This window comes from Oncorhynchus nerka, linkage group LG18 (assembly GCF_034236695.1).
Source record: "Oncorhynchus nerka isolate Pitt River linkage group LG18, Oner_Uvic_2.0, whole genome shotgun sequence".
Lineage (NCBI taxonomy): Eukaryota > Metazoa > Chordata > Actinopteri > Salmoniformes > Salmonidae > Oncorhynchus > Oncorhynchus nerka.
This window is the reverse complement of record NC_088413.1, coordinates 75,546,235-75,568,654: the sequence shown is the minus strand read 5'-3', so window position 1 is coordinate 75,568,654 and position 22,420 is coordinate 75,546,235. Positions and strand designations below refer to the sequence as shown.

The 22,420-nt window shown below is 43.6% G+C and overlaps 2 protein-coding genes across 7 annotated transcripts; both read left to right on the top strand.

The window, feature by feature from the left end:
• Window positions 1-4,824: 4,824 nt before the first annotated feature.
• Window positions 4,825-7,162, top strand: pomk (protein O-mannose kinase). Of its 6 annotated transcripts, none has more exons than XM_029688565.2 (3): window positions 4,825-4,945; window positions 5,918-6,199; window positions 6,320-7,162. In XM_029688565.2, exons 2-3 carry the CDS (start codon window positions 5,927-5,929, stop codon window positions 7,094-7,096), a joined length of 1,050 nt encoding a protein of 349 aa, XP_029544425.1. In that variant the 5' UTR covers window positions 4,825-4,945; window positions 5,918-5,926; the 3' UTR covers window positions 7,097-7,162. The 6 variants fall into 6 exon arrangements, with proteins under 6 accessions (XP_029544425.1, XP_029544426.1, XP_029544429.1 ...); XM_029688566.2 differs by having other exon boundaries at window positions 5,913-6,199; XM_029688569.2 differs by having other exon boundaries at window positions 4,828-4,938.
• Window positions 7,163-7,565: 403 nt separating this feature from the next.
• Window positions 7,566-17,986, top strand: ivd (isovaleryl-CoA dehydrogenase). The gene is made up of 12 exons (XM_029688564.2): window positions 7,566-7,836; window positions 8,696-8,785; window positions 9,126-9,177; window positions 9,329-9,498; window positions 11,224-11,317; window positions 11,459-11,589; window positions 13,994-14,090; window positions 14,198-14,291; window positions 15,785-15,866; window positions 16,086-16,190; window positions 16,363-16,435; window positions 16,623-17,986. Exons 1-12 carry the CDS (start codon window positions 7,714-7,716, stop codon window positions 16,754-16,756), a joined length of 1,245 nt encoding a protein of 414 aa, XP_029544424.1. The 5' UTR covers window positions 7,566-7,713; the 3' UTR covers window positions 16,757-17,986.
• Window positions 17,987-22,420: the final 4,434 nt, after the last annotated feature.

The window sequence follows — 22,420 nt, the reverse complement described above, 5'->3', positions numbered from 1 at the left end:
AGACAACATCAATGACTTTATCCCCATCATCCTAAACGTTGCTAACTCTTGTTCAACTACTCTTTCATTAAATTGGTTTATATTAAATGTTTACATTGGCTTCAAGTGTTTGTTTTTTACTGAACGTTGATAGATGACACTTCTATGGGATTAGACGTTTCACAGTGTAACCAGAAGCATAAAGGCCATTTTCCAGTTGGTTTTGGCTCAGAGTAAAACACACCAATCCCTGTCCTAATTTCAACAATGTGTACCAATGTGATATAAATTGTATTGTTTAGTAGTAAATCTCAGTTGTATTTTTAGACCTATTTTCAACTTCAGTACCAAAAATGTTGTTGCTGCTCCACATATGATATAGTAAATACAAAAGTGTACAATGCAGAGAGTAGAGCTTGTGTTTAAAAGCTCTCGTATGGTGTTTGTCATTTGACTTTTGGTGGGAACTATGCTGGCCCAAAGGTTCCATGGCCACAATAAGGCTAGATTATGAATCAGAATGTCATGGGAATTTTAGACCACAATTCATTTGGACCAGAATAACCGATTTTATTTAACTTGGCAAGTCGGTTAAGATCAAATTCTTATTTTACAATGACAGCCTACCGGGGAACAGTGGGTCAGCTGCCTTGTTCAGGGGCAGAAAGACAGATTTGTACCTTTTCAACTCTGGGGTTGCAATCCAGCAACCGTTTGGTTACTGTCCCAACGCTCTAACCACTAGGCTACCAGCCACCTCGATCAGTGATGGCAACGCAGTAGTACTGGAAATGACACCCTTCAAGTACTGAGGAAATGTCCAAATTAATTAAATGCCCTTAATTTGCATTGCGGATGTTGCTTTGATGGATAGTAAATTTGACTGGTTGTGATTAACAGTATAAATGTAAGAGTGGTAATGTAATGAAGCAACAGTATTTTGACCCAGCAGATGGCAGTAAATCCACCTTCAATAAAGAGCAGAGTGCAGGAGGTTTAGGCTTGAGATCCAAAGGTGTAGAATTCACACAACACGTGCCTAAAATCCAAATCAAGCAGATTGAGTGCCATGACTCAGTGTTGAAGTTATTCAAATCAAATCAAATGTATTTATATAGCCCTTCTTACATCAGCTGATGTCACAAAGTGCTGTACAGAAACCCAGCCTAAAACCCCAAACAGCAAGCAATGCAGGTGTAGAAGCACAGTGGCTAGGAAAAACTCCCTAGAAAGGACAAAACCTAGGGAGAAACCTAGAGAGGAGCCAGGCTATGAGGGGTGGCCAGTCCTCTTCTGGCTGTGCCGGGTGGAGATTCAAATGTTCATAAAAGACCAGCATGGTCAAATAATAATAATCACAGTAGTTGTCGAGGGTGCAGCAAGTCAGCACCTCAGGAGTAAATGTCAGTTGGCTTTTCATAGCCGATCATTAAGAGTATCTCTACCGCTCTTGCTGTCTCTAGAGAGTTGAAAACAGCAGGTCTCGGACAGGTCGCACGTCCGGTGAACAGGTCAGGGTTCCATAGCCGCAGGCAGAACAGTTGAAACTGGAGCAGCAGCACGGGTAGGTGGACTGGGGGACAGCAAGGAGTCATCATGCCAGGTAGTCCTGAGGCATGGTCCTAGGGCTCAGGTCCTCCGAGAGAGAGAAAGAGTGAAATAGAGAATTAGATAGAGCATACTTAAATTCACACAGGACACCGGATAAGACAGGAGAGGTACTCCAGATATAACAAACTGCCCCTAGCCCCCCGACACATAAACTACTGCAGCATAAATACTAACCCCACCCACTTTGCCAAAGCACAGCCCCCACACCACTAGAGGGATCTCTTCAACCACCAACTTACCATCCTGAGACAAGGCTGAGTATAGCCCACAAAGATCTCCGCCACGGCACAACCCAAGGGTGGGGCGCCAATCCAGACAGGAAGATCACATCAGTGACTCAACCCACTCAAGTGACGCACCCCTCCTCGGGACGGCATGGAAGAGCACCAGTAAGCCAGTGACTCCCCTGGAAGAGACCCTTTTTAAACCCACACCCACATTTCTTAACTGCTGTGCTCTGCTCACTATACTCAACCTAAAGTGCAACACATCCGGTTTTGTAAAAAATAAATATGAACACAGAGCAGTTTACAAGCTACATGTAAAATATAACACCAGAATTGGATAACCTTATGAGAGAGAGAGAGAGAGAGAGAGAGAGAGAGAGGTTAATCTCTAAACCTACATTGGAAGCACATTAAAAAAAATTATTTCACCTTTGACTTATTTAACATACTGTATGTATTAGTCACAACAGATGATGGCAATGCACCATTCGACACATATCTACGATTGATATCAGCGCTGTCTCAATGCATCTTGAAATGGCCTATAGTGGTGACAGAATGTACTGTCAAACAAAGCTGAGAGAGAGAGAGAGGGGTTACCGGAGAGTTAGCTTCATACAATGCACTGTAATTAGCATGTATATTAGTCTAGGTTACCTTTAGCTGGCTTTGTTTCAAAGCTTTTATGATCTACATTAAGATAATTCATAGGACGAACTACACTACTGCCAGAAAGCATGTAATGTACCCAGAAATGTCATATCTCTGTTGAAGATGCAAAAAGCATTTGTGGACACCATTTTGAGATACTGTATGTGCTATTATTTCATTGTGTCTAGGAAAGTATATCCATCAATTTCCACGATTATGTTGGGAAATTGAAATATTTGTGATCAACATCAGAAAAAGTTTTGTAATCTAGGTCTAATAGCTGCAAAACGATGTATAGCCATCAATCTGAAAGCCTCAAATCCAATGTCAATAACAAACTTGAGGACTGAACTATCTAACTACATCCTATTAGACTATATATTATCAAATCGAACATAAAGCAGACATATTTGACAGCATTTGGAAACCGTAGGTTGACCACAGTGCTGCATAGTGGGCGTTTTGTTTTGTGTTGTTTTTGTTTGTGAATGTCAGTTTGTTTTGTTTAGATTTTTTGGCCTTAGTGTTTTGCTTGTGGATCCCTCTGTGAGAATGAATGTAGATTTCTGTGGGTGGGAGGGAGATGTATATTGACACTGTGAGATTATACTTTTTGTATTTATTTATTGTTTTTAAAAAAGGTGTGTATTTAGTCCCCCCCTGTCTCCCTGTTCACCCACGACTGCGTGGCCACGCATGACTCCAAACCATCATCAAGTGATGTGTTATTGACTGTACGTTTGTACGTTTGTTTATGTGTAACTCTGCGTTGTTGTTTTTGTCGCACTGCTTTGCTTTATCTTGGCCAGGTCGCAGTTGTAAATGAGAACTTGTTCTCAACTGGCCTACCTGGTTAAATAAAGGTGAAATAAAAAAAATAAAAAAAATCAAGGCCTAATCACCGACAACAATGAGACTGCCTACAGAGAGGAGGTCAGAGACCTGGCAGTGTGGTGCCAGGAGAACAATCTCTCTCTCAACGACAGCAAGACAAAGGAGCTGATCTTGGACTACAGGAAATGGAGGGGCGAGCATGCCCCCATTCACATCGAAGGGCCTGTAGTGGACTGGGTCAGCCCAGTACATCACTGGGGCCGAGCTCCCTGCCATCCACGACCTCCATACCAGTCGGTGTAAGAGGAAGGCCCGAAAATCTTTCAAAGACCCCAGCCATAGACTGTTCACTCTGCTACTGCACGGCAAGCGGTCCCGGAGAGACATGTCTGGGACCAAAAAGCACCAGAAAAGCTTCTACCCCCAAGCCATAAGACTGTTCACTCTGCTACTGCACGGCAAGCGGTCCCGGAGAGACATGTCTGGGACCAGAAAGCACCGGAACAGCTTCTACCCCCAAGCCTTAAGACTGTTCACTCTGCTACTGCACGGCAAGCGGTCCCGGAGAGACATGTCTGGGACCAAAAAGCACCGGAACAGCTTCTACCCCCAAGCTATAAGACTGTTCACTCTGCTACTGCACGGCAAGCGGTCCCGGAGAGACATGTCTGGGACCAAAAAGCACCGGAACAGCTTCTACCCCCAAGCCATAAACTGTTCACTCTGCTACTGCATGGCAAGCGGTCCCGGAGAGACATGTCTGGGACCAAAAAGCACCGGAACAGCTTCTACCCCCAAGCCATAAACTGTTCACTCTGCTACTGCACGGCAAGCGGTCCCGGAGAGACATGTCTGGGACCAAGAAGCACCGAAACAGCTTCTACCCCCAAGCCATAAGACTGTTGAACAGTTAATCAAATGGCTACCCGGACAAAAAAATATGTTATTTTTTTATTGTCACGTAGACCAGATCGGTAAAGTGAAATGTCTTGTTTTACAGGATCAGTCATAGTAGTACAACACCCATAGAGCAAATGTAGGGTTAAGTGCCTTGCTCAAGGTCACGTGGACATGTTTTTCACCTTGTCCGCCCAGGTATTTGAACCAGCGACCTTTCAGTTACTGACCCAACGCTCTAACTGCAAGGCTACCTGCCTATTTGCATTGACTCTTTTTTGCTCTGACCCTCTTATGCTGACTATGCACAGTGAACACTCACTGAACTTGGTACTGGTACTCCGTGTATAGCCATCATTGTAAATAAGAATTTGTTCTTAACTGACTTGCCTAGTTAATAAATAAATATATATCCCTGTTATTGTTATATTGCGTTATTATTTTTCTACTTTTATTCGCCGATTGTGTTACTTGTTGACTTCTGCAATGTTGGGGAAAGGCTCGTAAGTAAGCATTTCACGGTAAAAGTGTACATCTGTTGTATTCGGCGCATGTGACAAAATGTGATTTGATTTGCTACGAAGGGACTTTTATTATGAAGTTGAACTTCAAGTAGAAGTTTTACCCGGATGTAATTGTTCAACGTTGGAGAAATGAATGACAACAATATACTGTTGATAAAGAAGAATTCCTAAATAGATAAGAAACGAGGTCGGAGCGTCTTCACTCATCATGTAAAGTAAGGGGTAAGTTAGTTACTAGCTGCTAACCTATAGTTCCCACTCGGGTCCTAACGTTATTCCTTTACTATGTTTAAAGGCGAATTGGCTCGAGGCCAAAAACAGCCAAATACTCCATCTAAACGAGAATCGAATCTCAATTGCGGTAGCTACCGTTCTCGAAACATAAATCCCTCTACTGGTATGTTCATATCAAATACAAATAATATCACAAACGCAAAATACACATGCATGTACACCAGAGGCTGGAACATGCGTTGTAAAAATGTAGATTTTGTCTGTGTAGTAACACTCATCCTATAATATGAAAGAGGTACAAAACCGTACTGCAAGCGATGCGTGTTAATCTTCAGACCGATCGTCGATGCTCTTGACCAAACTCCCCCTTACAGAAGACACTTTCGTCCAATCACTCATGTGTAAAGGAACTGAGAGTCATGATCAAGGGCTAGCTAGCATGCAGCTGCTTAGCCGGGTGTTGGGTTGGCTAGTAACTGCTTGTTGTGTTGTGAACACGCCTTAGGCTGTGAATAGGGCATGCTTTGTGTGTGTAATATAATTTATGTATGTGTAATGGAGGTCAAAACGTGCCGTAAACTCACTCCACAATTAGTTTGAATTGAGTTGTCCAGGAGGGAGGTCACGTGTGTTGCGGTGCAGAAAACCACTGGTTCGAGCTCAGTATTGGGCAGTCTGAAAGTGGCTGTTAGCAGCGCACGTTGACGTCGGTTTCATATGTAGTTAGCTAGCTATGCAAAGACCGAGGGTGCTGGAAGTATCAAGGTTCGTTTCTGTTCTCATTGTGGATTCTAGATCATGGCCCACTGCAGAGCTAGGTTGCTGCAACTCCTAAATGCCAGGGAGGGAGACTGCTTGTAATTTAAGACTGAATGTCATAACTACAGTAGCTAAGCCAGTTTTTAGGTCTGTGGGTTTCTAAAAGTTGCCTAATTCTCTTCCTTTTGTGAGCAAGCTCAGGACAGCAACATGGGCAGAAGCAACAGCACTACCTCACGCGGTGTTCCAGTGGTGCTGGTGTGCCTTGGTGCTCTGCTATTGGGCAATGTGGTGATCTACTTGTACCTGGACTCGCTGCAGCAGAGTGGCGACGGCGACCCCCACCTGACTCCTCATGGGGCATGTCCGCCCCGTCACTTTAGGATGGCCAACATGAGGAACTGTTCGCCCTGGCTGGAGTGTCCACAAGTCCGCACAGAGGTGCGCAAGTTGAAGATGATCGGCCAGGGAGCTGTTAAGCAGGTTAGCCACACAACAACAGAAAAAAATCTAAACATATGCCCAATTTCATTTGACGTAACAAACCTGAATACATAACAAAACCTGAAGTGTTTATTCAGTGTCCTCCTCCCCCTCCCATAGGTTTTCCTGTCCGAGTGGAAGGGTCACAAAGTAGCCCTGTCCAAGCTCTCCTCTCCGGAGTACCAGGAGGACTTCCTCCATGGGCTCTCCATGCTCCAGGCCCTCCAAGGGCCCCATGTGGTGGTGCTGGTAGGCCTGTGCCCAGAGGACCACACCCTGGTCACCGAGTACCATCCGCTGGGCTCTCTGCTCAACCTGGATGCCGTGCTGGCCCAGGAGAGGCACCGCGTACGGGACACCTGGCAGACCCGTCTGCGGCTGGCACTGGACTACGTCTCCATTCTCCATTACCTCCACACCAGCCCCGCCGGGACCAGAGTCATGTGTGACTCCAATGACCTGGTGAAAACCCTGTCACAGTTCCTGCTGACCAGCGACTTCCACCTGGTGGTCAATGACCTGGATGCCCTGCCAGAGGTCGGGGCCCCTGCAGGCTCGCTAGTGAGATGCGGCCACCGGGAGCTCACAGGGGAATTTGTGGCCCCAGAGCAGCTGTGGCCCCACAGTGACGGCCAGCCATTTGTCGATGAGTTTATGCCGGGGTATGACGAAAAAACGGACATTTGGAAGATTCCAGATGTTACACGTTTCCTGATGGGGAGGGTAGCGGGAGGTGACGTGGTCCACTTCCACCTCTTTCAGATCAACGGGGAGTGTAAGAGAAGAGACCCTCATCTTCGCCCCTCTGCAATGGATGTCCTGAGCGTGTACAGATCAGTCTATGCAACCATGATGAGAGACAGTCCCGGTCCTGGTGGCTCCAGAGACATGCTTTAATCTCACTTTGTCTTTCTATTGATAAGAAACTGGACCGTGTAATTACAAATAAAATATTTTTTTGGGTCACAGTTTTATAATTTACCCTTTGAGATGTTACCTTTGAAAATCAAATAACAATTAATGATTATTTTTTACATTTGCTCACTTTTATCTTCGATGCATTTGTGTTGAAATAATCTGTATAGTCTCTGCTGCAAGTAGCCCATGTCATATGATGTGCTCCAGGACACAGGGTGGCGCTAACGCACCCGTTATTCCATTAACAGCTGACAGAAAACCTTCGCGCATAATAGAGGGAATCCCTTCCAAACATGGGGTGTATTAATTAAAAACAATTGTTGCAAAACAATTAGTATTTTGCAACAGAAACCGTTTACGCCAAACGGAAAACGTTTTGCAACAGAAAACGAGAGTTTCTATAGGACAAACTCAGGTAGGTCCCGCCCCGTTCGGTTCTTAACCGGTTTCCGTTGCAAGACGTGATGAATACATCCCTGTTTTGTGGATTGTTGTAGCACGTCGGACACTTCCCGTTCTCCGTAATTGTGTAATTATCCGACCTTTCGCTGATCTTGACTGTTTCGGAGGATACAGTCTAGTACCGCAATTGAACAATGTTTGCAGTCAGGAGTGCATTCCGCCTGGGTGCAAGAATCACTGAGATTTCAAGACGAGGATGCGCTGTTGGTCTTCCCGTGGATGATGTCGTCAACGGGCTTACGGAGGAGCAGATACAAGTAACGTTAGATAACTGAAGTAGCTAACTTTCAACTAACGTTAGCTAGCTAACGACCAACGACAGCTGACATTATTCAGTCAACAAGCTCAATTGAAAGTCTGTATTGTGGTTGTTTTTTTTAAATGAAGGAACAAAACAGAAAGGTGTCAAGGACGCGTAGCAAGTGTTACAGGCCAAAATGACGGACTGCTACTGTTATGACATAACTGTTGTGTCTAGAGTCTTTATTTAGATGGCTTTTGGTTGTACTAACTACCTATATTGCCTGGACATCGAGACGCTCGTTGTTCAGCTCAGTTAGGCTATCAGCTGTAGCTCACTAGTAGTCGGTTCAGAGCAAATGTATGCACGGGGCAAACGATGCTTTCAGACCTCTGGTCGCTACTGGTATGATCCTAGACAAAGGTTTACATGCGGACAACTAACGTTGATGTGGACGAGGGGTGGGTTTCTTGTGCAGCTTTTAATTGGGTGAAAGTTAGTGCATGCATGTGACGCTGCTTCGCTCTGAAGGGGAATAAACTACGTTTTGCATAACAATATCAAAATATGTTCAAATCTAATGTATTTATAAAGCCCTTCGTACATCAGCTGATATCTCAACGTGCTGTACAGAAACCCAGCCTAAAACCCCAAACCGCAAGCAATGCAGGTGTAGAAGCACAGTGGCTAGGAAAAACTCCCTAGGAAGAAACCTAGAGAGGAACCAGGCTGTTGATACTATCTAGCAGCTATTGTATTGATACATTTGTTTTTTTAACAGTACTCAACAGTATACATGTGAACATATTCCGTTTGAAATTCATGTCGATACATTTTTCTTTATATTTTCGCTGTCATTCCCTATTTTTGTCCAGCTCCGACAGACAATCCGGAGGTTCCTAGCCGAGAAGCTGGCACCCATTGCCGATGAGATTGACAAGAGCAATGAATTTGTTGGGATGCGGGTGAGATGATGAAGTATACTATTATAATAAGAACTAGCAAGATAGGACAACCTTACCATAATACGATGTAGTGTGTGGTATTCCTCTTGAATAATTGTATTATCTTACTGTTTGCTGCACTACGAACAGTATAATCCACCTCAAATGAATAACAGGACATCATTAGGATCCATGACCTAAATCATAAAAATACTGGACATTGTATTACAATAGAGGTAACTCTTAATGTTCTTCATGTAGGTCTACATTGAGTGTGTATTTTGGGACTAAACATATGAACTTTGTAAGGCCCCTGGTTTACACCTGGTAACCTCTTGGGTTGTTTTTTTTCTTCATGCAGGACTTTTGGAGGGACATGGGTGATATGGGACTTCTGGGTATCACTGCCCCATGTAAGAGATGGATACTGATTTCGGGTTGATGTATCACTATGCTATTTATCCCGGCGTAAACATAGTTTACCGGTAGTTTCATCAATGGCCGTGATTGTGATCTGATGTAGAAGTAGCATCATAACTATGTTACCCCCCCCCCCCCCCACAGTGGATTATGGTGGTTCAGGATTGGGTTACCTAGATCATGTGATTGTGATGGAGGAAATGTCGCGAGTGTCGGCAGCTGTCGCCCTCAGCTACGGGGCCCATTCAAACCTCTGTGTCAATCAGATGGTGCGCCATGGCAATACGAAGCAGAAGGACAAGTACATGGCCAAGGTGTGGATGCTATTTGTAGTCCCATACATGCTTAATGCACTCTGAAGTATACAGGCAGCCTCAAAGTGCAATAGCCAGATGTTCTTTTTATTTCTTTGATATGAAATGTATACCTTTGTCTTTTCCCAGCTCATGTTTGTGTCTACTCTATACAGGCAGTTTCACATTGAAATAGCCATGTTTCAGTGCATTCAGAAACTATTCAGACCCCTTCACTTTTTCTACGTTACAACCTTATTCTAAAATGGATTAAATTGTTCCCCCCCCCATCAATCTACACACAATACCCCATAATGACAAAGCAAAAAAAGTAACTATCACATTTTACTTAAGTATTCAGAACCTTTACTCAGTACTTTGTTGAAGCACTTTGGCAGCATTTACAGCTTTGAGTCTAATTGGGTGTGACGCTACAAGCTTGGCACACCTATATTTGTGGTGTTTCTCTAATTCTTCTCTGCAGATCATCTCAAGCTCTGTCAGGTTGGATGGGGAGCATCGCTGCACAGCTATTTTCAGGTCTCTCCAGAGATGTTCTATCGGGTATAATTCCAGGCTCAGGCTGGGCCACTCAAGGAAATTCAGACTTGTCCCGAAGCCACTCCTGGGTTGTCTTTGCTTTGTGCCTAGGGTCATTGTCCTGTTGGAAGGGGAACCTTTTGCCCCTGTCTGAGGTCCTGAGTGCTCTGCAGCAGGTTTTCATCAAGGATCTCTCTGTATTTTGCTCCGTTCATCTTTCCCTCAATCCTGACTAGTCTCCCGGTCCCTGCTGCTGAAAAACATCCCCACACCATGACGCTGCCACCACCATGCTTCACCGTAGGGATGGTGGCAGGTTTCCTTCAGAAGTGACACTTGGCAAAGAGTTCAATCTTGGTTTCCTCAGACCAGACAATCTTGTTTTTAGGTGCCTTTTGGCAAACTCTGAGTGGGCTGTCATATGCCTTTTTACTGAGGAGTGGCTTCCATTTGGCCATTTTACCATAAAGGCCTCAACGGTGGAGTGCTGCAGAGATGGTTGTCCTTCGGGAAGGTTCTCCCATCGCCACAGCGGAACTCTGGCTCTCTGTCAGAGTGACCATCGGGTTCTTGGTCACCTCCCTTCTCTGCCAATTTCTCAGTTTGGCCGGGCGACCAGCTCTAGGAAGAGTCTTGGTGGTTCCAAACTTCCTCCATTTAAGAATGATGGAGGACACTGTTCTGGGGATCTTCAATGCTGCCGCCTTTTTTGTGGTACCCTTCCCCAGATCTGTGCCTCGGCACGATCTTGTCTCGGAGCCTTACAGACAATTCCTTCGACATTATGGCTTGGTTTTTGCTTTGACATGCACTGTCAACTGTGGGACCTTTATATAGACAGGTGTGGGCCTTTCCAACTTTCCAAATCCTGTCCAATCAATTAAATTTACTACTAGTGGACTCCCAAGTTGTAGAAACATCTCAAGGATGATCAATGGAAACGGGATGTTCCTGAGCTCAATTTTGAGTCTCATAGCAAAGGGTCTGAATGCTTATGTAAATATGGTGTTTATTTTATTTATTTTGAATACATTTGAAGTCATTTTAAAAAAACTTGTCGTTATGGGGTATTGTGTGTAGATTGAGAAACAATTGATTTAATACATTTTAGAATAAGGCTGTAACGTAACAATGTGGGAAAAAGTCCAGGTCTGAATACTTTATGAATGCACTGTATATCTTATCGTTCTAATATAATGTCCCCAGCTCATGACAGGAGAGCACGTGGGTGCCTTGGCAATGAGTGAGCCCAACGCCGGATCCGATGTGGTGTCCATGAAACTGAAGGCCAGGAAAGAAGGTGAGCCCTCTGGAATACTCTCCTTAAAATCCCTTTCCGTAGTAGCACAAGTTCACTGAGCTAGTTCCTTACCTTTTTTTAAATGGGCATCGTTGCTCATACTGCTGTCCGTCTCCTCTCTGGGTTTTTATTTTGCTGAAGGTGACCACTACGTTCTTAACGGTGGAAAGTTCTGGATCACCAACGGGCCAGATGCAGACGTTCTCATTGTGTACGCTAAGACAGACCCGGAGGCTCACCAAAAGGGTATCACAGCTTTCATTGTGGAGAAGGCAAGTATTTATCTTAGGCAATGAAACCAAACGCCTTCCATATTCCACTTAAAACAGCTTCACCAGTTATGGGTCTGGGCCTGTTTACGTTTGACCAGTTATGGGTCTGGGTCTATTCCCTCTTTTTTTTTGGTCGGCTTTGAGAAAATTTCAGGTCTGCGGAGTGCAAACTTAAACGTTTTGAAAAGTCTGTGCAACTTCCAGCGTGTGTTTACTGTGAACTCTGAAGCTGTACCCGCTTTAAGTTAGTTTTAAGTGACCAAGTAGGCTACTGTCTATTTGATCATAATGTAGGCCTACCAGAGTGGCCTACAATCTAAAACAATGGAGAAAATGCATCCGATAACATTTTAACATGGAAATAGCTGTTCGATCATTCAGCCTACAGTAGCAGCCAATGTTTGGCGTTCAATGTAGGCCTACATTCCAAAATACTTTTTTTTTTAAACATGCAGGGCTTGGCATTAACCTGTTTAGGAAATGTTGTTTAGGCAAACCACTTTACAAAATAAAATGCATTATACAATTATCCTATTGGCAGAGGGAATACTATACAACACTGCCCCTTTAAGACGATCTCTTTACCGGACTCGTTTTTCAAATATGTCTAGGAATGTACATGTTTTGTGCTCTTGTAGGAAGCAATCACTCCCCTATCGCTGTCTACAAATTATCTATAACTGGGCTAATAACTCACTAACTAGCAAAGGATATGAACAAAATGTGCACATGTGGCTACATTCAGCTCTCGCTTTGAGCTCAACAAGCGCATCTACTCACAACAGCTCATGCTGTAAACACAGTCCAGTTCAAAGTAAATGGACAGATCCATATATGGTCTGTTTGCATATAGGCCTATTGCAGCTCTGATTGGTTATGCCGCACCGGTCTGTGTAGAGTACGGCCTGAGTCATGTGTGTCAATGCAATAGAATCCTACTCCAATGCGTTCTGCCTACAACAAAATATCTTGCGTAGTTTTTGTTTCGAGTATGTTGTATTGAAAGAGGCTAATATTGCGTTGATTCGATCACAATTGCCACAGTAAAGGGAAATGTTGCGTGTTTACTGGGAAAACTGTAGAACAGTGGTCACCAACCTTTTTCTTAGTCAAGATCACTGAGTCAAAAATGCAAGCTGAGATCTACTGCTCAGATTATATATATATTTTTTATATGACTTAAACGTAAGCCTATGCAACATTAACCAATTAAAAACAGTACTGTAGCAATGAGGTTTGTGCAGTAAGCTGTAGGCCCAATACATTAATACCACATATTGGCTTTGCTTGAATTGCCCTGCATAGTTCGGGACATGTTTTTATAAATATTTTTTCAAATTCTATTTCAAAATTTGAGGTAGGCTATATGATCACACTGGTAATCGATCCGTTGTTGTATTACTTGAGGCTCAGTAAACATACTTTTACATGTTTATTTTACTGGCCTGAGGGAGAGGGCAGCAGACTGACTGTCTGCCTCTCAACATCCCTCCGCTCTCCCTTTCCTCCGCTGACACTGACCAAAAAAGGATTTCAGCTGATGGCGAAACTCGAGTCTCACCACATCATTTCTGCCTACAAATTCATGTTACTCCTATGAACAGAGAAAGTAAAATATTCCTTGATTATTAAAAGACCAAAGCCGCGAATTATAACAACGCCTGTGGAAATAGGAAGAATATGCATTTTTATGGCTTATAAGTGTTGAATACAGTCTCTCTCTAGTCATGTTTGTAAATCTCACAGTATCAACTTTGCTTTCTTTTATGCCTGCTAAATTACTGGAGACACAGTAATATGAGCCATCCGATTGGCCAGCGGTATGCCTATAGTGCACTTGATTTGCTCTCCAGGCCCGCCGGAGTGTTTGTACCTTCAGACACATGAAATGGTTAAAAATGGTAAGTTTGCCTACTCATTGCACAGGGCAGCTAAATTGGCTGCACCTACTGGCAATAGCCTGAGACAAATAAAACAAAATAGGAACACAAGGCTTTATCGTTGGGTTTTTACAGAAATGTTTGGCTATCGACTAGGATTGCCTTGGAGGACGATAGACCGGTTGGTGACCACTGCTCTAAAAAGTTGAGTACAATCTCTGGCTTCTCTCCATGGGCTGATATTTGTTCTGCACGGCAGTCTGGGCTACTGCACGCCCGTGTGCAGTTTTAGAGGGACCGTTGTTCTGGACCCGTTTATACTTAACACTTTATTTTATTATGATCAATAATGCTTCTCTCTGCCTCTACATGGACTTTCCCGACATTACCCAGGTTTCCCAGTAATCGTGTTTTTGGAGGATTATGGATTTCTGGAAAACCTGGGAGTTTTGTGAAAGATACTAGAATTTTGCAACCCTAGTCTGGACATATTGGTAACTTGTGTCCAACTTTTATTCCTACAGGGTATGCCAGGGTTTAGCACAGCACAGAAGCTGGATAAACTGGGAATGAGGGGATCCAACACTTGTGAACTTGTCTTTGAGGACTGCAAGATTCCAGGTGTGTGTGCCTGAGCGTGTATGCACATGTGTGTGTGAGTGTATTCAGTAATATTTTGTATCATAATGAATTATGTTTTCAATTGCAACGGTGTCTTTTGATTACAGTGGAGAATGTCTTGGGTCCTCTCAACAAGGGAGTCTATGTGATGATGACTGGACTCGACCTGGAGAGACTTGTGCTCGCAGCAGGACCTATCGGGTAAATATACATATTCTAACACACCTATTCTGTCTACGTCTATCTAAACTCAGCAAAAAAAAGTGTCCCTTTTTCAGGGCCCTGTCGTTCAAAGACATTCACAGATCTTCATTGTAAAGGGTTTAAACACTGTTTCCCATGCTTGTTCAATGAACCATAAACAATTAATGAACATGCACCTGTGGAACGGTCATTAAGACACTAACACATTAAAGACTGTAGGCAATTAAGGTCACAGTTATGAAATCTTAGGACACTAAAGAGGCCTTTCTACTGACTCTGAAAAACACAAAGAGAGATGCCCGGGGTCCCTGCTCATCTGTGTGAATGTGCCTTAGACATGCTGCAAGGAGGCATGAGGACTGCAGATGTGGCTAGGGCAATGAATTGCATTGTCCGTACTGTGAGACGCCTAAGACAGCGCTACAGGGAGACCGTACGGGCAGCTGATTGTCCTCGCAGTGGCAGACAACGTGCAACAACACCTGCACAGGATCGGTACATCCGAACATCACACCTGTGGGACAGGTACAGGATGGCAACAACAACTGCCCGAGTTAAACCAGGAACGCACAATCCCTCCATCAGTGCTCAGATTGTCCACAATAGGCTGAGAGAGGCTGGACTGAGAGCTTGTAGGCCTGTTGTAAGGCAGGTCCTCACCAGACATCACCGGCAACAATGTTGCCTATGGACACAAACCCACCGTCGCTGGACCAGACAGGACTGGCAAAAAGTGCTCTTCACTGACGAGTCAAGGTTTTGTCTCACCAAGGGTGATGGTCGGATTCGGGTTTATTGTCGAAGGAATGAGCGTTACACCGAGGCCTGTGCTCTGGAGCGGGATCGAGGTAGAGGGTCCTTCATGGTCTTGGGCGGTGTGTCACAGCATCGTCGGACTGAGCTTGTCATTACTCAACGCTTTGCTTTACATGGAAGACATCCTCCCTCGTGGTACCCTTCCTGCAGGCTCATGCTGACATGACCCTCCAGCATGATAATGCCACCACGCACAGAACGAGCAGTATGGCTGATTTCCTACAAGACAGGAATGTCAACCTTCTGCGACAGCCAGCAAAGAGCCCGGATCTCAATCCCATTGAGCACGTCTGGGATTGGAGGGCTAGGGCCACCCCCCCCACCCCCCCAGAAATGCCTGGGGACTTGCAGGTGCCTTGATGGAAGAGTTGGGGTAAAATCTCACGGCAAGAACCGACAAATCTGTTGCTGTCATTGAGGAGGAGATGCACTGTATTAATGCAGCTGGTGGCCACCAGATACTGACTGTTACTTTTGATTTTTGGAGCCCCCCCCCTTTGTTCAGGGACACATGTCTGTGGAACTTGTTTAGTTTGTCTCAGTTGTGGAATCTTATGTTAATACAAATATCTATACATGTTACATTTGCTGAAAATAAACGCAGTTGACAGTGAGGATGTTTCTTATTTTTGCTGAGTTTGTTCTGCAATGAAGATAATGCTCCCCTCTTTCAGCATTATGCAAGCTGTGATGGACTTTTCCGTTCCCTACCTGCACGTTAGAGAAGCTTTCGGACAGAAGATTGGACACTTCCAGGTGGGAAATCAACCAAACCATTCTCAGGCGGTCAAATAAGGAAGGTCACTTGTGTCAATCATATTCCACTTACAACAGATCTCCACCTATTTCTCTTGCATATACCACTTCCTTTAAGGTTATAAAATGACTACATTTGACGTGAGAATTAATAATACTTTCAAGTATAACACTTAGTTTGCCTTTTCTGGAATTGATGTTTTTTTTCCTTCCTACCAGTTGATGCAAGCAAAGATGGCTGACATGTACACACGCCTGGGTGCATGTAGACAGTATTTGTATAACGTGGCACGAGCCTGTGACAAGGGACACTCTAATTCCATGGTGAGCATTCTCGACAACAACAAAGTCCATTTTATTAATGTGAAATTCATAGATGTAATGTAACAGCAAATATATTGGCTGAAAGTGTTGATGACAAATCTAATGTTACATTTTATAATGTGATAGAAAAAAAAATATTGGATGGCACAGTATTATCTTGGTGTTATTGTAGGACTGTGCTGGGGTCATTCTTTATTGTGCTGAGAATGCCACTCAAGTTGCTCTGGATGGAATTCAGTGCCTGGGTAAGAACCAAGCCATGCACTTTTATAGAAACATGTTGATCTTTGTAGCTAATGTTAACATTGCATGCTCAACTGTTTTACACTTGTGTTCATCCTAACTATAATCTCTCTGGGGAGGTGGCGGGATTGGAGGGCTTGATTTTAATTTCATTTATGACAAGTCATTGTTGCGTTTCTTCACCTACAGGTGGCAACGGCTACATTAATGATTACCCCATGGGCCGTTTCCTGAGGGACGCCAAGCTGTACGAGATCGGAGCAGGCACCAGTGAGGTGCGCAGGCTCATCATTGGTCGAGCCTTCAATGCCATGTACAAGTAGACCTTGAAAGCTGAAGAGAAGTACACGCACTGGATCACGACTCACCCAAAGGCCTTACACGAAATACCATTATACACTCTTAGAAAGGTTTCTAAAAGGGTTCTTTGCCTGTCCCTGTGTAGGAGAACCCTGTATTGGTTCCAGGTAGAACCCTTTCACCCAATAAAGAACTGTTTTAAGAACCCTTTAGTGAAACGTTTCTACCTTGGACCAAAACAGTCCCTGTAGGAGAAACAGCCGAGAGAACATTTTATGATTCTCCATATCAGCTTTAGTCACGGACAACAAGCACCGGAGTATCACCAACGGATGATGATTCATCTGGTGTGGACTTAGATCTCTGCCTCCAGTGTTTTAGATACAATAAGTAGTCTGGTATCAACCCAATTAAACTGTATTTATCATATTAACATTTCTTATTATTTCAGTAACAATTTCATTTATGGCATTTTAATAGGGTTTTATTGATTCTACCTTGCAGTGAAATGACCTTAGTCTATATAGTGGAGGAATCTAGTAGTGTGTGTGTGTCTGAAGCAGTGAACCATACAATATGCTCTGTTATGCAGAGAGTTCTTGCAAGCAGCAGCATTTTTAAATCATGGCGGCAGGGTAGCCTAGTGGTTAGAGAGTTGGACTCGTAACCGGAAGGTTGCAAGTTCAAACCCCCGAGCTGACAAGGACAAATCTGTCGTTCTGCTCCTGAACAGGCAGTTAACCCACTGTTCCTAGGCCGTAATTGAAAATAAGAATTGGTTCTTAACTGACTTGCCTAGTTAAATATAGGTTAAAAAAAAAAATGACAAACTTCAGATTAAAATTTCCTTCCGTTAGTTGTTGCCTTCCATTGATGTTTCCTGGGTACATGGCTTTGTACACTACCATTAACGACTTTTAACACTATCGTTCTCTTTTTGTGTTGTCACTCTTATTTTTTTTCCAACGTATTTGTAAACTTTCCATTTCTCAGTGGTGTTGAGCTGTGTAGAATGTGAAGTGAAGATAGTCAGCAAAAACAATGTACTTGTACCAAACAATGATTTTCTATAATGGAAATATCATTGTTTACTTTCAAGAGCATATTCAAATGGTTAAATCAACTAAAAATTGTCTGATAGGAAGAACAAAAAAATTGCAAGATTTGTTAATTCCTCAAGATTTTGTTTCAAACTAAGTATCCAAATTGGTTGGTGTCCTGTTTGTGTAGAATAAAAAATTACTTGGATTTTGCACTATTGGGCCATGTCTTATTTAAAATTCAAACGGTGCGCCATGTCTAATATTAAAGAAGTCTTGAGGTATTGCTCGCCAGAGATAGAATACCTCATGATAAGCTGTAGACCACGTTATTTACCAAGAGTTCTCATCTATATTTTTCGTAGCTGTCTATTTACCACCACAAACTGATGCTGGCACCAAGACCGCACTCCACAAGCTATATAAGGCCATAAGCAAATGCTCATCCAGAAGCGGCGCTCCTGGTGGCCGAGGACTTAAATGCAGGCAAACTTACATCCATTTTACCTAACTTCTACCAGCACGTCACGTGCAACCAGAGGAAAAAATTTAACTCTAGACCACCTTTACTCCACACACAGAGACATATATACAAAACTCTCCCTCGTCTTTCATTTTCCAAATCTGACCATAATTATATCCTCATGATTCCTATTTACAAGCAAAAACTAAAGCAGGAAGTACGAGTGACTCGCTCAATACAGAAGTGGTCAGATGACACGGATGCTACGCTACAGGACTGTTTTGCTAGCACAGACTGGAATATGTTCTGGGATTCTTCCGAAGACATTGAGTACACTACATCAGTCACTGGCTTCATCAATAAGTGCCTCGATGTATTTTTATACCCCAACCAGAAACCATGGATTACAGGCAACAACCGCACTGAGCTAAAGGGTAGAGCTGCCACTTTCAAGGAGCGGGACTCTAACCCAGAAGCTTATAAGAAATCCCAATCTGTTTTTAATGTCCCGTTGGTAGGATACACGTGCTCGTAGTTCCTCTATTTTTATTATCGATTGATTGTACGTTGGCTAATAGGACTGATAGTCACATTAGAAGGGGTGGGAGATGAGGAAATGTTGGAAGGGCAAGGAGGCATGGCTGAGTCAATCCTGACTTAATCAAGTGGTGATTAAAGAGCTCATCCCATGTGCTCCTTGTCAGTAAGGAGGCGGCAGGTAGCCTTGTGGTTAGAGCGTTGATTAGACCGAAAGGTTGCAAGATCGAATCCCCGAGCTGACAAGGTAAAAATCTGTCGTTCTGCCCCTGAACAAGGCAGTTAACCCACCATTCCTAGGCCATCATTGAAAATAAGAATTTGTTCTTAACTGACTTGCTCGTTAAAGGTCAAATTTTAAAAAAGTAACAGCCACATCAACATTAAGGGACACAGGCAGTTGTGAGGAGGGTTTATTCTCCAGGTCTTTAACCGTTTTCCAGAACTTCTTGGGGTTAGACCCACAGAGAGGGAACTGCTCCTTAAAGTAACTAACTTTGGCTCATATATCCTGAGTGCACTTATTTCTAATTTGCCTAAATGAGAGCCAATCAGCCTGAGTGTGCGTGTGCCGAGCGATTTGCCAAATGGAATTCTTGAGGTGGAATAACTTTGCCAGATCACGGTCGAACCAGGGGCTGAATCTGTTTTTAATTCTCATTTTCTTTATGAGCGCGTATTTGTGAACGATACCACTGAAAATATCAAAAAAGAAGGTCCAAGCGTCTTCGACAAAGGGGAATAAGCTGATTCTATACCAATTTACAGAGGCCAGGTCACGAAGGAAGGTTTGCTCATTAAAGTTTTATAGCAAGCGTCTATGACAAGTCAGGACAGGTTGTTTCACTGAGCAGCCATTACGAACACAGGCTGTAAAACAGTGATCACTAAGGTCATTACAGGTATCAGTCTGGTGTTTCTGTCAGGATTATTTGTAAGGATAACATCAAGGAGAGTAGCCTTTTCTGGTTGTTTGAAGTCATACTTTGTGGGATTGGTAATAATCTGAGAAAGATTTAGGGAGTCTCATTGCTGTAAATTTAAGCATGTCCCAATTTAGGTCACCTAACAGGATATATTCAGACTTAGTGTAGGGGGCCAGGAGAGAGTTTAGGGTACAGGTCAGTGCTGATAGTGGCCAATAACACTCGGAAACAGTCAACAAAGAGTTATTTGAAAGTTTAAATTGCAAATCTAGAAAATCAAATTGTTTGGGGACAGACTTGGTGGAGACAACCAAGCCCTTGAAGATGTTCCTTGATAAAGATTGCCACTCCACCACTTTTGGAAGATCTGTCTTGCTGAAAAAGATTATAACCAGAAAGGTCAACATCAGTGTTCAAAACACTCTTTCTTAACCACGTCTCAGTAATGACCAACACTTCTGGATTGGAGCTGTCAACCCACACTTTCAATTGATCAATTTTTAGGTAATAAGCTTCTAGTGTTAACATGCAGAAAACCCAGGCTTTTACGAGAACAGAAATCAGTGAAGCAGATATCAAGAGCACAAAACAGAATTGGGGCAAGCAACAGTAGATGGGCCAGGGTGTACATGCACATTTCTATATATAATCAGCAATAATACAACCAGGGCACGGCAGAGGACAGGTAAAGCTCTGCAGTGTTGTTTTATAACATTTGAATGTGCATTAGATGGCAACAAGATCATATTGTACAGCAATTTCATTAGGTAACATGAATACAAAGCCAGTGAGAGGTGGTTACAATAGGATGGGAGGCCAAGAGTCCGTGTAACCAATAGAGTCAGAGTCCCGAGTGTGGGAACAAACAGACTGTGTCACGGTTGGGTAAACAAGCAAGTTCAAAGTCGACAAAGCACGCAGGAGTCATGAGGCAAATTGCATTTTTATTTAAAAAAATATATATTTCACCTGTATTTAACCAGGTAGGCCAGCTGAGAACAAGTTCTCATTTACAACTGCGACCTGGCCAAGATAAAGCAAAGCAGTGTGACACACACAACAACACAGAGTTAGACATCAACAAACGTATAGTCAATAACACAAAATAAAATAAAAATAGAAAGATCTATAAAGCACAAGTGAAAAATGTAACAACTTGGGGCTAGCCATTGTAAGTTCAGAGTCACTCGCATGTGTGCTGGAGGTGAGCTCGGGGGAGAGGGGGGAGTGTGGCTGGGGTACCTATACCAGACAGGGGGAGACAGGCCAGGGCAGACGGTGAACAGATCGTCAGTTGGAATCCAAGCAGCAGAGCAGCAGGCAACGGGAGTAGGTGTCACACCCACTTGGGAGAAGCTTTTTCTGGAGGCAGATTCCTTGTAGAAAATCCCAGCTAGCTCACTAATGTAGCTAGCAAATCTCCGTCCTTCTTTTCCATGTTGAGAAGGTCGTTAGCTAGCTATATCTTTTCAGTGTCAGCGAATGGTCCTTGACCACGTCCAAACAAAGTTGTCCTGTGGTTGTATTTTGGGGATTCGGAGGAGGATATCTTCTCTGCACAGATGGAGGGGGCTTCTAAAGCCTCTGCATTTGGCTGGGGAGGGGCTGTGAAACTCCTGCCATTGGTAGGATCAAGAGTTTTCACACTTCACACTTCAGTGCAAGTTTCAGTCAGATTCTTTCCTAGCAGCTTGTTAGACTTATTTATTAAGCTTCATATAACCTAGAGATTAGTTTGTCTTTTACTTTTTGGCTTCAGAAAGTAGGTTCAGACCGAACATTATTCACTCAATTTTGTGTTGGATCGTATTTCCAAGTTCCGCTGTCTTTCTTCTGCAGGTTTTGGCTTGTTAGAAGTATTTTTTTATGGATAGTCCTTGATATTAAAAGTCCATTCAGGTAATTTTGTCCACAATCAAGGTTTTAGGTATGCAATTGTGAACTGGAATGAAGGTTTTGATGTTGAGGTTAGTGTCCTGTATAAGTCCTTGCAAAAACAATTCAGGTTTATCTACATATATCCAACTCCATTTCTATATTTTTGCAGAAGAATTCAGGAGCTTATGCTCTATGTGTCTATTCGCTTTCACTTCCTGCTAGGCGATTGAATAAGTGCATCGACGACATCGTCCCCACAGTGACCATACGTACATTTCCCAACCAGAAGCCATGGATTCCAGGCAACATCCCCACTGAGCTAAAGGCTAGAGCTGCCACTTTCAAGGAGCGGGACACTAATCCGGACTCTTATAAGAAATCCCGCTATGCCCTCCTGACGAACCATCAAACAGGCAAAGAGTCAATACAGGACAATGATGGAATCTTACTACACCGGCTCCGATGCTCGTCAGATGTGGCAGGGCTTGAAAACTATTACAGACTACAAAGGGAAACCCTGCCGCAAGCTGCCCAGTGGGGCGAGCCTACCAAATGAGCTAAATGCCTTTTATGCTCTCTTTGAGGCAAGCAACACTGAAACATGCATGAGAGCACCAGCTGTTCCGGACGACTGTGTGATCATGCTCCGATGTGAGCAAGACCTTTAAACAGGTCAACAGCCACAAAGCCACGGGCCAGATGGATTACCAAGACGTGTACTCAAAGCATGTGCAGACCAACTGCCAAGTGTCTTCACTGACATTTTCAACCTCTCCCTGGCCCGAGTCTGTAATACCTACATGTTTCAAACAGACCACCATAGTCTCTGTGCCCAAGAAAGAA

What these genes read in the sequence shown, in the direction of transcription:
- pomk (XM_029688565.2), top strand. Translation starts at nt 5,927, where the DNA reads ATGGGCAGAAGCAACAGCACTACCTCACGCGGTGTTCCAGTGGTGCTG. An exon ending in GCCAGGGAGCTGTTAAGCAG is followed by an intron (nt 6,200 to 6,319) that starts GTTAGCCACACA and finishes CCCCTCCCATAG; the next exon opens with GTTTTCCTGTCCGAGTGGAA.
- ivd (XM_029688564.2), top strand. Translation starts at nt 7,714, where the DNA reads ATGTTTGCAGTCAGGAGTGCATTCCGCCTGGGTGCAAGAATCACTGAG. An exon ending in TGAGGACTGCAAGATTCCAG is followed by an intron (nt 14,091 to 14,197) that starts GTGTGTGTGCCT and finishes TTTTGATTACAG; the next exon opens with TGGAGAATGTCTTGGGTCCT. An exon ending in CTCGCAGCAGGACCTATCGG is followed by an intron (nt 14,292 to 15,784) that starts GTAAATATACAT and finishes CCCCTCTTTCAG; the next exon opens with CATTATGCAAGCTGTGATGG.